This window comes from Mustela putorius, unplaced genomic scaffold, assembly GCF_011764305.1.
Source record: "Mustela putorius furo isolate JIRA1106 unplaced genomic scaffold, ASM1176430v1.1 tig00000905_pilon_pilon_pilon, whole genome shotgun sequence".
Lineage (NCBI taxonomy): Eukaryota > Metazoa > Chordata > Mammalia > Carnivora > Mustelidae > Mustela > Mustela putorius.
Window position 1 is genome coordinate 870,136 of NW_025421511.1, and position 18,174 is coordinate 888,309.

The 18,174-nt window shown below is 39.4% G+C and overlaps 1 protein-coding gene across 1 annotated transcript in view; it reads right to left on the reverse strand.

Moving 5' to 3' along the window:
- The window catches only part of AGPAT5 (1-acylglycerol-3-phosphate O-acyltransferase 5), a 54,167-nt gene that overhangs the window by 17,021 nt on the left and 18,972 nt on the right, over positions 1–18,174 (reverse strand). Inside the window, exons 3-5 of the mRNA XM_045086168.1 lie at positions 17,357–17,472; positions 15,085–15,174; positions 3,856–3,946 (exon numbers count right to left, since the gene is read on the reverse strand). Coding sequence (XP_044942103.1) covers positions 3,856–3,946; positions 15,085–15,174; positions 17,357–17,472 — 297 coding nt within the window. The remainder of the gene's footprint in view (positions 1–3,855; positions 3,947–15,084; positions 15,175–17,356; positions 17,473–18,174) is intronic.

The following is an 18,174-nucleotide window of genomic DNA, read 5'->3' on the forward strand; positions in this document are numbered from 1 at the left end:
TTTTCTATTTTTATATCCTGAACCATCTATGATCTTTCATTCAATAGTAACTGAGGCCCATGAGATTTATGTTGTAGCCTTCCTAGGAACAGGCAGAATCCTACACCTCACAAATCACTGCAAAGATTGACAGATACCTGACAACACAAAACTGCATTAATAGTTCAAAAACTGATAAAGAAATGAACTACCATGGGAAGTCAGAAGAGGAAGACGTCATTCCTTGACCAGTTTGTTGGATTTAAATTAAAATGATCTAATTGGGCATGTAACAAAACAAACATTTAATAAACACAATTTTAGAATGATCATTTTTATCTGATACTATTTTATTTATATTCATATAATACTATTATATTTACATACTCTGTTGCAGTTTTTCTTACTAAATGTTTCATCACTGATTTTATTTGTTTGTTTGAGACAGAGAGAGCACAAGCAGGGGGAGCAGCAGGCAGATGGAGAGGGAGAAGCCGACTCCTTGCAAGGTAGGGAGCCCAACATGGGCTCAATCCCAGGACCCCAAGATCATGACCTGAGCCGAAGGTGGCCACTTAACTGAGCCACCCAGGTGCTCCTCACCATTGATTTTTTTAAATGACAAGTTGCATGCTAGCCTTTCTAAAAATAAAATTCCCTTTTCCCTAATTTACTATTGCAAAGTGAAACAGTTTCAATATATACCTTGCTTACCTGACATTTAAGAGTTTCTTGAAGAGTCTACTTATATTTCAGACCTTTTAAAATCTTAATTTTTGTCTTGGAGAGACTGTAACTAAAAACAAAATCTTGACTAATTTGTTTAGAAATATGAGTAAGTCTTCTTTAAAGAAGTAACTAACATTCAGTTTGAAGTGAGAAGGAAATTTAGAAAGCATTACAATGACAACCTCTGAGGGGAACAATTAATATTGTTAAGAATATTAATATTCTTAATAGAATTCATGACATGGTAACACGGATATTCTCTTAAATAACAACCTTAATACCGAATGGCCATAGTCTGTGGCTAATACATTTTTGAAGTAAAACGCTTCTAAGAAATAGTAATAACCAGAACCTTAAAATATTTAGAGTTAAGACAGACACACCCATATCCATCACTCATACTTCTTAAGCCAGCCAGTACCAATGACCATGAAAAACTAAAGAGTAGAAGGTGTAATTATTTAAACACATTAACACATATCACATGTTAAAAATCTAAATTAAACAGGCTGGTTTGGGTTTTTCTATTTATTTTTTAAAGTTAGATTCAAAGGAAGGTATTTTAGGAGCAATATTAATAATGTGACTATCACGGACTAAAAGGTGCTACTAAGTTTCAACTTTCTTGAAGAAAAATTAGTTTAACAGATGGAGAAACAAGTTCTTTCATTTTTATTTTGAAGTAATCTTGATTATAGTTGTGACCTAAGAGGAAAGAAAACAGGAAACACTTTTTCTAGATATATGGTTCACAAATCAATTTCTTTTGTGTATGGTGGAAAACAGTTACCTTATAGTCATGAGAAAATACAGTTTTGATAGAGAGCAATAGTTTCTCCAATTGTAGAATTTAAAGAAAGAACAATCAGTAATTAAAAATTATATCTATAAGACAAATTATTCATTTCCCCCCTTCTGGTAACTTTAAAAAGATCTACAACTCAGAAAAAAAGAACAGATTAATAATGATTAATTATAGGTGAGTGGGTTATTATCCGATTAAAAAGCTAGGGTATATATCATGATTATGCCATTTTAAGAATTACTTAAAAATACTTGATCTAGCATTACAAAATTACTGTGGATTTTTAAATTTAAGTATCTTTTAGGAACTATCTTAAACAGACATCTTAGTGAGATTGGATAATACAAGGTAAATATTCATCTTAAATTATTTTAAAAAGTAATGAATTAAGAAATATTAGTATTAAATACAGTAACATATAGGAAGATAATAGAAGACCCTGTTATGGACTCATGTGTCCCCTCCATCCTCCAACCCCCCAAATTCATTTTGAAACCCTAACCCCTAAGTGACTGCATTTGGAGATGAGGTCCTCAGGAAATAAATAAGATTATGCAAAGTCTTTCTCTGACTTACTTCACCTAGCATTATAACTCTCAAGATCCACCCACATCTTACAAATAGCAAATGTCATTCCTTTTACGGCTGAGTAATATTCCATTGTATATAGAGACCACATCTTTATCTATTCATCAGTTGATGGACATTTGGTTCTTTCCACAATTTGGCTATTGTTGACAATGCTGCTGTAAACACTGGGGTGTATTTGTCCCTTTGAATTAGCATTTTTGTACTCGTTGGGTAAATACCCAGTAGTGCAACTGCTGGATGGCGGGGTAACTCTATTTTTAACTTTCTGAGGAAACTCCATACTGTTTTCCAGAGTGGCTGCACTACTCTGCATTCCCACAAACAGAGCATGCGGATTCCTCTTTCTCTACATCCTCACCAACACCTGTTGTTTCTTGTGTTTTGATTTTAGTCACTCTGACAGGTGTGAGGTAATATCTCATTGTAGTTTTGATTTGTTTATCCTTAATGGTGAGTGATGTCGAGCATCACTGGCCTTTGGGCCAATCAAGTGAAGCTCTCTTCTGGGCAGCTACACCTACAGGTCTAGAGTCAAACAGATGCGGGTGGAAGAAAGCTTTTTTGAGCCATCAGCAATCAAATAAACGGTGGTCAAAGCTATGGATCTGGATGAAGGCCATAAGAAAAAATATGAAAATGAAATGAATGAAGGAGCAAAGTCAGACAATAGAACAACATCTGAAACAGGAGAGAATGAAGCAGACGAGGAGACTAGAAAGGAGACTGCCGGGAATCACCAGAGAGGGAGGAGGAAATGGAGACAAGCCCTACAGAAGTCTAGGGAAAGAATTCCAATAATGGAATTATCAAGAATTTTGTATCAGATCCCAATGAATTAGTTAAAATTAACAAAAATAAAAATTCATTTCCCCTGATGCACTACCACATGTGGGTAGGAGCTGCCATGTTGGTCAGAGCAGATTGAGACACTGCTCTTGCTGCAACAAGTTCTCCTAGACAGCCCCATACACAGCTCAAGGCATGGGCTCAGGAAGTGCTTAGGGATCAATGTACGGAGATCGTACACTAATTCACAGCCCATCATTAAGGGCAACAGGGAGAAGACAGCTCAGCCACTGTTTTCTGTTTATATCCCAAACTGGCGAAACTGAACAGGTTATAGGTATATTAGTTTTCCAACTTTCTAAAACACAGATACTAAGAACATTCCTGTTATTGGGGACATTTGTAACTTCCAAGTACTGTAAACCAAACTTGCATCACATTCTCCAGTAGGAACTTGACATACTTCTAATGTAATTCGTATACATAGGCAATCATAAGTATACCTCTGAGGTACTATGTCCCAAGAGATGAGGAGACAAGCTGAGTCCATGAGGCAACTCGCACCCACATACCTGACGGACGTCAGAGTTGGGACTCTAGCCCAGGTCTGTCAGCCCACAGAACAGAGACTCTTTCCATCATACAACCCACAATGGAGAAAAAGCTCCATAATCTGGTACCCAGCCAGATTTTCACTAAATCCATGGCACTGGAATATGTATTTTAGCAAGGCCTCGAATTTAATCTCATATATATATATATATATATATATATATAAATAACATGCATAAGATTTAACGAAGAAACTTCATTTCCAAAGAGATGACACATATATTCTCTAAAGAAATAAACACATTAACTCATTTCCATTGCTTTAAGACATAAATATCCTCTCCAGGAACAAAAATGAAAAAGATATTTATTTTTAAAAATTATTTTTCAAGTACAGTCAAGTTTTTACTTACCTTCTTGAGCAGCAAATGTTTGACTAGCTGAAATGACTTTTGTTAGTTCTGGATTATACCTTGTTCCTTCTGGAAAAATCACTAGATACATCTGTGAAACATAAAGAAATTTGGTTTGTTTTGTGTGAGCTTTTTTTGTTGTTCTTGTGAACCTACCAGTGCCAACCCTATTAATGCTGAGAGAGTACATTCTATGGTAGGAAAAAAGTATATTCGTTTTACATGTGACCTTCATTTCAAGCAGAGCAAACAAAATGCAAAAATGCAATTAAATCTTAGCATGAATTATATTTAAAACGCAGTCATAACATTCACTGGTAGGTCAATCATTAAGACTCTAACAATGTTTCTAATTACACACCAATATTCATTAATTAAAAATTTGCCCATGAAATTCTGACTCATTTAAAGCCTCAATTAATTAAAGAGCTTTTTCCCCCTAAGATTCTGAAAAATGACATTTTTAAATGATGCAAATTTTAGACATTAGTGTCCCTAACTATTAATAATAAAAGCTTATCCCATCCAAAGCAATATCTAAATTTCCACAATATTAAATGTAGTAAGTATTCACATTTCAAAAGATTCCCACTATTATTTTACACAGCTTCCTTAATGCATTTTAAATAATTCAATTTTTAAGCAGCTTCATAAATTGAAATAAAGCACTTATAAAGGAGAAAGCTGGATGTTTACTAAGTAATCAATTACGTTTTTACTTTTATCTGCTTGGGAAAATAAAGATAGAAACAGTGAAACTATACAATGAGAAACTCCTAACGTTAGAAGTGAGTTACCCAAAGTACACCGACATTGCTACTTGATAGCCAGAACACACAACTGAGGCATTTGTAGCAAATCTTTTCAAATACAAACAGAATACAGGAAACACAGGGATAGGAGGATAGCAGGAAAGAAAATTATGTTCCTTTTATCCAACCTCATCTGATTCCAGGTGATGCTGTCTATCTATATACCTGGTACAGACTCGTTCCCTTATCTAAATGGTCTAGGATTATCAAACTCCTACATAATAAATTTATGAGAGAGTTCACATTTTTTCATTAGATTAACATGATTAATCTCTTCCAAACTTTCACCTGAAAAACTTGTATTAATGGCAGCTCTATAATTCTGCATTTTCAACTTCCCTGAAAATACATACATTTTTTATTCATCCATATAAATTGTCTTTAGAACCCACTATCATTGCCTAACTTAGAAGTTAACAGATTTCTATGTATCCTGATCTTTGATAAGAAAGGTTAACCATAGCTGCCACAAAAATGTAGAAAAATGAGTAAAATTAAAATTAGTTCCCAAACCCACAAATTCATTATCATGCGAACAGATTTTAAATCAGCTTATGGGGCAACTAGCTGGCTCACTCGGCAGAGCATAGGAATCCCCACTGTGAGGTCATAGGTTCCAGCCCCACACTGAATGCAGAGGTTACTTAAAAAAATAATAATAATTTAAAAAATAAAATCTTTAAATAAGTGAACTTTGTAATCAAAGCCATGAAAGCAATTACTGATGATTTTTAGCTTTTGGTTCAAGCACTCAAAAATAAAGTGATTCAAGATTTGAATGGTTAAAAAAAAAAGAAGATTTGAATGGTTATTAATAATTCATGTGGTATTATTTTCCCATTTCTTATACATTTCATTAAAAAGAACACTGATGGTCAACAGGAAAGCAAGAATGAACAGTTTTTTCAGGGCTCATTCAAAACGTATTTCTTATACACCTACTGCGGGCCAGGTCCTAGGGAGGATAATGATACAGATACAGTCTTTGGAGACAAGTGAGAAAAAAGTACATTAAGCAAATTTTATAATTACACTTCTGTGACTGTGAAGAAAAAGAGCAAGATGTTATGAAGGAGAATTACAAGAGGTTAACTGGAGTGAATGATGGGTCTGAGACCTCAAGAATGGGAACAGAATGAGTGCTTTCACCAACACATGGGGAGCAAGGCAAGGACCTACTCTCCCCAGTGCTAGTTAAGGCTGGACTAGAGGTTCTAGCCAGGGCGCAAGGCAGGACAAAGAAACAAAAGGCATCCAGATTAAAAGAAAGAAGTAAAACTGTATTTATACACAAATGGCATGACTGTTCATGTAAGAAGTCTAAGAAATATTACTATTTTTAATGTTGCTAAATAATAGGTCTAGCAAGGTTACAGAACAAAAAAGTCAATAAACTGAATGCTTAGATACTAACAATCATAAACTAAAATAAAAAACAATGTCATCTACAACAGCATCAAAAGACATGAAATTAAGAATTTATTTCAGCAAATGTGGATACCTTTGGCAAAAGATGAGTAAATCTGTAGAGTTAAAAGCCACAAAACACTGCGGAGAGACATTAAAGAGGACCTAAATAACCACTGCATTAAAGAGGACCTAAATAAACACTGTATTTTTGGATCCAAAGATCCAATATTATTATGATAGCAATTCTTCCCAGAATGATCTATAGATTCAATGCAATTCAAATTAAAAAATCCCAGCAAGCTTTTATGCAGAAACTGACAAGCTGATTTTAGAATTTATACAGGAAATGCCAAGGACCTAAAACAGCCACGCAGCTTTGAAAAAGAATAAATATAGTAGATTTAACCACACCAGATTTCAGAACTTATCATAATCAAGCAAGAATAATCACGATAGTGTGGTAGAGGCAGGGGGAGATCCAGATGGATCCGCGGAACAGAATAGATGGCTCAGAAACAGACACATGTGTCTGCAGTCACTTGATTTCAAACAACGGGGAAAAGAATGACCTTCTCAGTACGTGGAGATGGACATCCGTATTCGGACACACAAATCCTCACCTTACACCATATACAAAAGTTAACTTGAAATGGGCCACAGACCTAAATGCAAACTAAAACTAAAACTTCCAAAAGAAAAACAAAGAAGAAAATCTTAGTATCACTGAGTTTGGCAAACCCTTTTACAGTAGGACAGAAAAAGCAGAAATTTTAGGAAAGAACAATAAATCAGACTTCAGCAAAATTTTTTAAACTTTTGTTAAGACTCTGTTATCATATGAAAAGGCATGTCACTGATGCAAAGAAAGACCTGTACAGGGGCACCTGGGTGGCTCAGTGGGTTAAGTCTCTGCCTTTGGCTTAGATCGGGATCTCAGGGTCCTGGGATCAAATCCCAAGTCTGGCTCTCTGCTCAGCAGGGAGCCTGCTTCCCCCTTTCTCTCTGCCTGCCTCTCTGCTTACTTGTGATCTCTCTCTCTGTCAAAAAAAGAAAAAAAAAAATTTTAAGACTCGTACAGGAACATTCTGAGGGTCACATTTTAACAGCCGCAAACTGGCCGCCACTGCACAAAGCAGATGACCTTCTGCAGGGAATCAAACACACAAAGACTGCAACTAGAGAAAGAAGACAGAAGAGTCTGACTACTCGGCTTCAACCTCCAGACTCCACTTTCGGGCCCCGAGAGCCGGGATAAATTCCTTATCCTCTGTGTGCCTGAGGCTTCTTGTCTGCAGGAGGAAGGGATGCCCGTACCTCACCTCCAAGAGCTACGGTAATGACAGCAGGTGATGATTTACGTAGTCTAATTAGCGTGCGCTTGGCACAAACTATACTGCAACTTGCTGTTGTTAAAATGAGGACAGATGTGCTTTCCCAATGTGAGACGAAGCATCGGGACAAAGGGGAGCGACAGGAGCTGCGCAGCGGCCTCGAGCCTTCCCCGGAATCAGCTCCGCATGCTGTGTTCCCAAAAATGGCCTCTGAGGGCCACACGGCCGAAGCAGGACTCCTCAGCCTAAGGAGAGCTGAGCATGCCACAGAGCACACACGCAGAGTCACGATTCTAGAGTAAAACTTTTCTCCTCCTTCAGCTGTTCGCACCTGATAACTTCCTCACCGCCGCTTTCACACGCCGACCAGAAAGACCGAACTCTTCCGCAGTTCCCATGGAGATGCAGAAGGTGGCAACAGAGGAGGGGAAGGACGCAACACGAGGAATCGGGGCAAGAAAAGAACTCCGGGGTGGTGTGACATCTCCGGACTGACTTCTCAATCCAGGAAAACCCCTGCTCGAGGACAGGGAGGCCCCAAGGAAGACAGGAAAGAACTGGCACACAGTCACGACAAGCCGAAGGATGTACAAGGTTATTGCCACTGCTCACAGAATCTTTTATTCTGCTAAATTTTCATTTGGAAGGAACCAGAGATTCTCTTTTCTTTAATGAGGGCTGACTTTGCATCTAAGATCTCTAGTTAAGATGTGGGGCACCATTCTAAGTGTAGATACTTCCGCCTCTAGTGGAAATCAGCAAGCTATTTCATACTAAAATTTCATTCAGAAAGAAAAGAGCCATTTAAGAATTTGAAATATACTCATATTGCAACCAGTTATGGAACTGACGACTTTCTGTTAAAAACAGCCTTTCCTCCGTGCTTTGGATAAGTTAATTTACTTTTAATTGAGCCTCAGTTTCGTTGCCAAAGGAAGACTGAAGATAGCTGTGAGCAGGAAAGGAAGTATGTGAAAATGTCAAGCACTGTGTGGCAGTCTCGTTACATTGTTTCCTTCCCCTCCGGTTTTTAAAAATTCTGTCTAGTTCACTAAAGAGTTTCAAAGCAGGCACATTGATATGGAAATGATATCTCAGAACTTAATATACTTTGATTAGCTAGACATCTCTTAATTACTGCTTTGGCTTTAAATAAAAATCCATTTCATATTTAGACGTACAGAATATAAATAAGATAGTTCATCTCTGCTTTCTTCCCCCCAAATTAATCCAGTCTAGTAAATCACAACTGTTAAAAGAGTTTACAATTACAATCAGAAACATTCAACTCATTATACATTTACAGAGGGAAAAATGCAAAAGAAGTGATGGGATACAAAGTAACAATCTCCTTCCTCGAAGAGATTATTATTTAAGTATGGAAGTGCTACACATATGATCAGAAAACAAGTACAAAGTCACACAAATGCATACATGAACGTAGCAGGCAGAATAATGTCCCCTCCCCCAAATGTCCACATTTGGATCTTTAGAATCTGTGAAAACGTTACAGAACATGGCAAGGGGGTTGAAGACTGCTAGCACTGGACTGAGGGATAATGAGGTCAGCCTAGAATGTCTAGGTGGGGCCAATGTTATCGCAAGGGTTCTAAAGATGAAAGGGGGAGGCAGAAGAGTCAGAACCAGAATGACGGCTGCAAAAAAGACCAGAACAGCCATCGCTGGCTTTGAAGATAGAAAGAAGCCATGACCTAGGGAATGCAGGCAACCTCTAGAATCTAAAAGAGGCAAGAAAATGGATTCTCCCTTAGAGTTTCCAGAAGGGACCTCCACCCCAATGACACCACAATTCTAGTCGGTGGGATCCATTTTGCACTGCTTATCTCCAGAATGGTTAAAATAATAAATATATGTTGTTATTTTTCCTAGGTGTTTAAGGGTATGATTGACAATAAAAATTATACACATTTGAGGTATATAATGTAATGTCTTAATATACACAGACATTGTGAAACGATTACCACAAAGTAATTAACCTATCCATCACTTTGCACAGTTACCATATTTCTTTGTGTGTGTTAAGAACACTTAGAATCTACTCTTTTTAACAAATTCCAAGTATACAATATAGCATTATTACCTACAGGCACCACGCCTACCGTATGTCCTCGAACTTACTCCTCCTATAACGGAAAGGTGGAACCCTTTGACCTACATATCCCCATTCCCCCCAGTCCCTAAGGCCCTGGTAAACCACTGCTCTACTCCCCAGGTCTATGAATTCAACTTTTTAAAATTCCATATGTAAGTGAGACTATGCAGTACTTGTCGTGCTAGGATTTATTTCAGTTACTGTAATGCCCTCGAGGTTCACCCACACTGTCATAAATGACAGAACTTCCTTCTTTTTTAACACGGAAAAATATTCTGTTGTGTATACATGCTACATTTTTTTTATTCACTCATTTGTTGATGCACATTTAGGTTATGTCCACAGCCGGCTGTTGTGCACAGTGCTGCAGTGACTACAGCGCAGGACAGAATCCCATTTCCTTTGAATATATACCCGGAGCAGAATTGCCGGATGTGATATTTCTACTTTTAATCTTCTGGGAAAACTCCGCTCCATTTTTTGTAGTGGGTGTACCAATTTATAGTCCTGCCAACAATGTCTAAGGGTTCTCTAAGTCCTCAACCAACCCTTAACTTTTGAGAACTATTTAAGAACAGTCACTGTAACAGGTGTGTCTGGCATTTGCCTGACGATGACTGAGGTTGAGCACCTTTTCATACAACTGTCGGCCATTTATTTGTATGTCTTCTTTGGAGAAATGTCTACTCAAGTCCTTTCTTTTTTTGCTGCTGGGCTGCATGCTAATCTTAAAAATTAACATCAGGTATGTCACTTGCAAATGTTTTCTTCCTTTCTGCAGGTTGTTTTTCATTTTGTTATTATTTCCTTTGCTGTGCAGAAACATTTTAGTTTGGCGCGGTCCTACTTACTTATTTTTGCTTCTGCCACCTGTGCTTTTGTGTCAGTGAGTTGGTGGTAAACTGTTACAGCAGCAGCTGGAAACTGCTACAATATGCGTAACTTTCAATCATGTTATTTAATCCTAGCTGCCCAATGAATTATTAACAGCTGTAACATATAAAGAAAACAAGCTTACGAAGTTAAGTGACTTGTGCAAGGTAACAAAGTTTACATGGCAGACCTGAGATACGACCCCAAATCTGGTCTGGCCTCAAAGCGACAAGCACTCATGGCAGCGCCAGTCTGTAACTCAGCACTGTTGCACGAACATTGAAAAGCTAGACTTCTGCCCTGGAAAAACAGAAAGTTCTCTGGTAGCCCAAAGTAAAAGACTAGGTTATTTGAACAAGCCTTCCTAATGAAAATTTTAAAAGCTGGATATAACATCATTTAAAGAGTATCAAAGAGCTGAAAAAATCAAAATAAAGCCCGCAGACCTTCTAATAAGAGTGAAAAGAAGTTCGGACACCTGGGTGGCTCAGTCGGTTAAGTGTCTGCCTTCAGCTCAGGTCATGATCCCAGGGTTGTGGGATGGAGAGTCCCACATTGTGCTCCTTGCTTAGCAAGGAGCCTGCTTCTCCTCCTGTCTGCCACTCCCCCTGCTTCTGCTCGCTCTCTCTCTCAAAAAAAAAAAAAAAAAAGAGTGAAGCGAAGTAAAGGAACACCGAAGACCATATTCTTAGGGCAAAAGTAAACCAGAAGTCAATCAGTCTCACATGGATTTGCAACTTTAGTCCAGTTAACCTCAAGTTCAGAATTTGGTCTGGGTGCGCTCACAGTGAAGAAGCCTTAAGGGGCCCAACTAAAACAAATGCAAAGATTCTCTGGAGGAAGGCACTTTTTACTCTTTGGAGTTTATTTCTACAGATAATTTTCCAAATAGAATCGGGAGCAGATAAAGTTAACCAAGCACATAAGGAAAGAAAGTACCATGAGCAAGAACTGGTAGAAAATGACAGGGATTCACATACTGAGATTACTAAATACATATTTACTCAATACAACTTTTAAGTGATGCCTTCAAAATTTAAAGAAACAAAGTTTGAAGATTAAATCAAAAATAACACGGGCGCCTGGGTGGCTCAGTTGTTAGGCATCTGCCTTCAGCTCAGGTCATGGTCCCAAGGTCCTGGACTTGAGTCCAGCACTGGGCACCCTGCTCAGCAGGAAGCCTGCTTCTCCCTCTCCCGGTCCCCCTGCTTATATTCCCTGTCTCTCTCTCTCTCTGTCAAATAAATAAATAAAGCAAAAATAACAGATTTGATAATAGCCATACAGTATGGCATACCATGAAAAATACAAAATAAAGTTTAAAAACAGGCATTAAAAGGATTTATGGTATAGTGGATTGCATCTTGAAACAAACAAATAAAAAAGGACATTAGAAAAACTAGAGAAATTTGAATAGTCTGTAGCTCAATTAGTAGTACGACTTCAATGTTTCTTTCTAAGTTTTGACAAACGTACCATGGTTCGGAAAGATGTTAACATTAAATGTTAACATTAAGACTAGGTGAAGAATAAATGGGAAACTCTGTACTATCCATGCCACATTTTTGTAGATCTAAAATCATTCCAACTTTTACAACACATTAACAAAAGAACAGGACGAGGCTTCCATTTAGGACAAAGATATTACAAGAGTATCTCTCCAATGTAAAAACAAACAAACAAACAAACAGGACAGAAAACAACAAGCTGAACCCATCAGAGTTGAAGTTGCAAGGCAACAGCTCACCTGGACATCTAAAAGAAGAAAGGCAATTCAGAGAGAGGAGATGCACGCATTTATTTACCTGGGGCAAATGCCAACCGTTGGCAAAAACAAGATTTAGTTAAAATTTTAAGCTGCAAAGGCTAAGTAGGGCTAGTTCAAAAGAAGAAGCCCTGGGGGCTACAGACACAAGATAATTCACCACAACTCAGAAGATTTACTCTACAACCACACTTTACACACACACACACCCCACATATACACACAAACCGCACAAACAAAAAAAAAAAAAAAAAAGAAAAAGAAAAAAAAGGCCGGGCCAAGGCAATGTCCTGCACACTCATTCTGGTGATGACGATGACAGCGGTGATGGTGATGGAAGGCTTCCGGGAGGAGAGAGCCGGTGCTGGGAAGGCACGAAGCCTGGCTGAGAGCCTTCTTCTCTACCTTTCCTGCAGAACATTCTTAAACTCTCAAGTGATGAAAATCCAATGCGGCTGGGAGATGTGTACAGCAGGTTAAAACTCTCTGCCGAGAATGGGGCAGGAGCACATCCTGGGCACAGATGCAGGATCAGAGAAGGCTGTACCCACGACCTCCCTGAGACAGACAAGAAGCCACCCCTCCCCCCTCCGCCTCCCAAACCTCCTCTCCACCCTACTAGCGAGAATCCAGAGGACATTGTTGGGGGAGGTGCAAAAAGGAGACTCTAAGTGTAGTGCCAAAAACTGAGTGTGGAACAGGAATTGAGAAAAACTCTCCAGCAAAACATCTCCGGCCCTATACACATAGTAAAGAACGCTACAATAATTTGAAGTCTCTGAGAAAAATTATTTCAACAGTAAAACCCAAAGTCAATATAACTCCTGACTAAACTGGTTCAAGCCCTCTGGAAGCATTGAAAAGGGACCAGTGTAGCCATTCTCAGATATCAAGACTACTTCAGTCTCGACTATTCTACTCAAGAGGCCCAACGTTCAACAAAATCCCAAGAGTTATTAAAAAAGTGAGATAAGTCCAAAGAGACAGAGCAATGAAAAATTTGAGGATCAGATATAGCAGGGATGTTGTAATTATCACATGGGGAATTTCAAGTACATGCCAGCAACATAATAAAGGTTATAGCAGAAAAGGAGGTCAATCCTCATCATCAGACGGCTGCCGTTAGCACAGATGTGCAAACCATGAGACAGCATCCAAAGAAATTCCAGGAATGAAAAACAGGAACAGAGATGAACAACACTTCCAACTGGCGCCACCAGCAGGCTAGGCAAAGCCAAGAGAACCATCAGTGAACAGGAAAATAGGTCAGTGGGTATTATCAACACTAACACAACGGTGAAAGAAAGTGGAAAAAAAAAAAAAAAACCAACATAGAAAAAAGCTTCCAAAGACTGGGGAACAAACAGCCCCAAAGATGGGTAATTGGAGAAGAAAGAGAGAACAGGACAGGAATAACATTTACAGAAATAAGAGCCAGGGATGTTCCAAAATTAATGACAGACACGAAGCCAAAAGTCCAAGTTCAGAGAAGACCGAGAAGAACAAATAGGGAGGGAAAAAGAAAAAGAGCGCACTAAGATGTACAGTACTTAAAGTGTTGCAAACCAAAACCAAAGAGAAACTTGTGAAGGTAGCCAGAGAGAAAAAACACATAACACAGAGGAGGCAGTGGGGTGGGGGAGCCAGAGAGAAAAACACCTAACAGAGAAGCTGGGGAAACTGCATATAGAACGCTGAAAAGAGGGGACTGTAAAGAGGGGACTGTCCCCATCTGTCTGGCACAGACGAATGTCTATAGAATAGCCAAGAAACCAGCTGGCAGCTCCCCTGCCCGAGATGGCACACAGCCAGAAGGCAGCAGAGGGACGGACTCTGTAATGTGTAAGTCACTGCTGAAATTTAAAATTATTTTTTGAAAAGACAGTAAATATACATATTGCCAATCTATTTTGTCTTGTGGTGATCTATAAACAACAGCCCCCATTCTGCCCAAATATACCAAATTGTTCAGAGTAAACATATCTTTCAAAAGGCTACACTGCGTTCTCAAGGGTAAGTAGTAACTGGCTCAAGGGGCAGTGTTTATCTCACCACATTCTACACCAGCTCTTCCCCAAATGATGCAACGTCATAAGGTTGACACAGCCAGACGAGGTTCCTCAGCAAAACTCTTGGCCATTAGGGCACCTCATCAGCCGACTGTAGTAGACTCGTCTTTAAATATGAGCTCTGTGCTACCTCTGGGCGCCAGCAAGGAGAGGAGAAGAGAAGGACCGCTCGAGAGAAGACAAAAGGGGGGAGGAGCTGAGAGAGGACAGGGGGGCGGGGGGGGGCGGGGGGGGGGTGATAACAAAACAGTAGCCGCAAGCCAAGGCCCTGAGCGCTGCTGACCAAGGCCCTGAGCGCGGGTGACCAAGGCCCTGAGCGCGGGTGACCAAAGTGGCTGCAAGCAGGTGCTCTGCCCTCAGTGGGGCCAGGGGGCAAAGCCACTGGGCAGCAGTTAGCATTCTTCGAAGAGAATACCAAGATGCCTTTTCCAGGGAGCAAGTTTTTATAACCAATATTTACACTGAATGATTCTTCATTTGTAGATATTCATACCTTTTTTAAAATAACTGAATATACACAAGCAGTCCAAATTTACACTGACACACAGAAAAGTTGTTCCTTCTCAAACTACATGTGATGCCGGAGAGCAGCGGAAGTGCAGGGTCGCGGGTGTGGTCTGGACGTCCAGCCTCAGGCCGCAGACACCCACCGTTCTCGCCGGTCCCCAGCGAAGGACAGAACCCTCAGCAGCCGCTCACCTACACGGAGACGGCGTGCACTGCCTCAGCAAAGCTCCCAATCACTTACCACCCACAGGACAACACATTTCCAAAACAATTCTTAAGTTCTAATTTAGTTCTTAAACGAAAAACTGGGAATTGATAAGGAAAACAGTAAGAAGGAGCATGATCTTACTGGAGTTCCCGCGTTCATGTACCTCTGCAGCTTGTTTCTCATGTCCTTTTCGTTAAATTTGGCACTTCGCTTTACATAGATCCCTCCGTGCTGCCGCATTTAAAGAAAAAAAAAAAAAAAAAGGTGGAGGAAAGAATTTACTATTAAAACATCCAATGGCTGGTCATCAAAAAGGTAACTTTACTCCCCAAAAGAATAAAATTACATTTTAGGAATTAAACTGTATTTAATATATTCAAATATGAGCATCTCACAAACGTTTAACTGAAAGCTGTCCTAGGTGTCAACATAACGGACATAAAAACCACATGCTACATGACACTCGAAAAACACATGAACATTCTGTTTTGTGGACAGTTAAAAACGCTTTCATTTTTTAAAATAAAAAGCTTGATCAGTAACATAGTTCTTAGCTCTCAATTTTTCCAGTGACATAATCACTAAAAGTGTCCTTAGAATGTCAATACTCACGGTCTTTAGGGATTTTTAAAACTGTCCCAGCTACAGGTGCTTATGTAGCACGGTTATGAACTCAACTGTGTTCCCCCAAAATTTATATCTTGAGGCCCTAATCCCCCCAGTGTGACGGTATTCAGAGACAGGGTATTTAAGAAGGTAATCAGGTTAAAAAAAAAAAAAAAAAAAAAAGAAGGTAATCAGGTTAAACAAAGTCTTTAAGGGTGGGCTTGAATCCAGAGGACGAGGAGGTTAGGCATCAACAGGCATATGCACAGAGGAGAGACACAGGCAGAAAGCAGCTGACTGTGGGCCAAGAAGAGAGGCCTCGGCAAAAACCAATGCCAGTAACACATTGATCTGGTGCTTCCAGCCTCCAGAGCTGTGGGGAAACAAGTATCTGTTATCTAAGATCCAATCTGTGGTATTTGGTTAGGGCAGTCCTAGCCAACTAACACAGGCACGGTCCTACCAATTAAGAGATCCTTCATGAAACTTCCTACGTGTATGTCACCAAAACTTTGCATCAAGTTCCCATGCTAATTGTCTATGCTAATTTGAACTCATCTGTAAAATAAACCAACTGGCTGAATTTGATTTCGTCTTAACCAAGAATATGAATAAAAGGAAATGCACAGATAGGGACAAGGAGGGCACTGTACAGAGACCCTAAAGAGGAGAGGAAGCAAGGGAGCCCTCCGTCTTGGTGGTGGTTCCTTCCAGATCGAAACTGGCGTGTCTGACTGCAGAGGAAAAACTCCAAGTGCTCTACAGAAGGCATGCCACTGCTAGCCCAAGTAAGAATAGATTCATTCTTTACGCAACCTTTAGAATCAAAAACCACAGCATGCGTATACCACAACGTAAAATTTCCCCAAGCTGTAGCGGACGTGATGCCTACTCTTTACATACTAGTTAGTTCTCGCCATCATTGAATTTGCTTCTTAAAGCCTATTTTAATTCAAAAGCACCTGGGTTCCTGCCAGGTATATGGAAGCCACGGAAGTGAAGGCCAGATGTCTTTCCTTACAGAACTTAAAAACTAGTGGGGAAGTGAAATATGTATACAAGTGCGATACCAAGAGAATCTGGTAAGTGTAATAATAAAGAGAGCCCAAGACAAAAGCAGGGTGGAGGGAACCGCCAGGCTCAGGAAGGGCTCCTAATCGCAATTAAACTGAGCCTTGGAGACAGGAAGGCCTACTGCCTTGAACTAAGCAACAGCCTGAAGGAGGACAGGGAGGGAGAAACCGGTTCAGGCTGGAAAAAGAAAGGCGGGCTGTAGCGAGGCAGGGCACGGTGGAGCGTGACTGCCGCACACGGGAACGGGCACGTGATACGGCGGATAAACACACACTTGGAGCAGGTCAGTGGCCTGACCACATGTATGCTGCAGAAGCAAATTGAGGGTATTTTGGAAAATATCATTCACTAAATGTTTATTATGCACCTGATACTCATGCTCAACACGCTGTATTACAGCACACTATTTTTTAATATCCTACATATCATAATTCAGTTTTACTATTAATTTCTTAAGGGAATCATCTATCAGATTGTATGCCTTTAAATTTTCCTAGTTGTCTGATTTTTGTATGCTTGTATTTTTCCTATTTAACTACCTGGGTGATCAGACATGCACAAAAATGCACACCATTAAAAATGTCCCAGTAAAATTACTTCTGTTTGGAATAAGTAATTAAACCCATAAAAATAAACAAAACAACCTACACATTTATATTAAGTGCATATTAAATTTCCAATCTAAAATTCTTATAAGCTACATATATAATGAAGAAAGCATGGAAAAAGTTACCTGAGAAAAATAACACCCATACAATGGAAGCCACTTTAACCCGTCTTTCAGCACGTAGCGGACATGTCCAAGAGCATTCTGCCTGATGGCCAAAATATCCGCAATAATCCAGTCCACTGCAAAGATACAACCCGAATAGTGCGTAAGTCTGGCACTCCTTTCCCAGAAACAGAAAAGGCCTCTTCAGAAGATTATACTAGAAATATACTTTTGGAAATATGAGTAGAATTTTAAAACTATATCAACTGCAGATATTTAAAAATTACAAATTTCATTTTAAAATTTTTTTGTTGGTTTTTCTTTTTGCATTTCTTTCTTTTCTTTTTTTTTTTTTTTTTTAAAAGATTTTATCTATTTATTTGACAGAGATCACAAGTAGACAGAGAGGGAGGAAGCAGGCTCAGGCTCCCTGCTGAGCAGAGAGCCCAACAGCGATGCTGGGCTCCACCCCAGGACCCTGAAATTATGACCTGAGCTGAAGGCAAAGGCTTTAACCCACTGAGCCACCCAGGCAAACTTCTTTTTGCATTTCCGAAGGGCTTTTGATTTCAGAGGCAAAATGCAAAAAGTCACAAACTGCCAAATGAAAGTAGCACGAACAAAAGTAGCATGAACAAAGAATAAAGCGTCTCTAATTCTTAGTCTAAAAAAATAACAAAATTATAAGCAAAAAATGGCTAAGTGAGACTGTCATATATATTGTATATATACTAATACGTTCCACACAAGTCAAGGACACTTCATCTTTACTGGTGAATTCCAGGACACAATCCTAGCTTACAACGTCAGAGCAAAGCCTCACAGCTGCACTCGGCAGA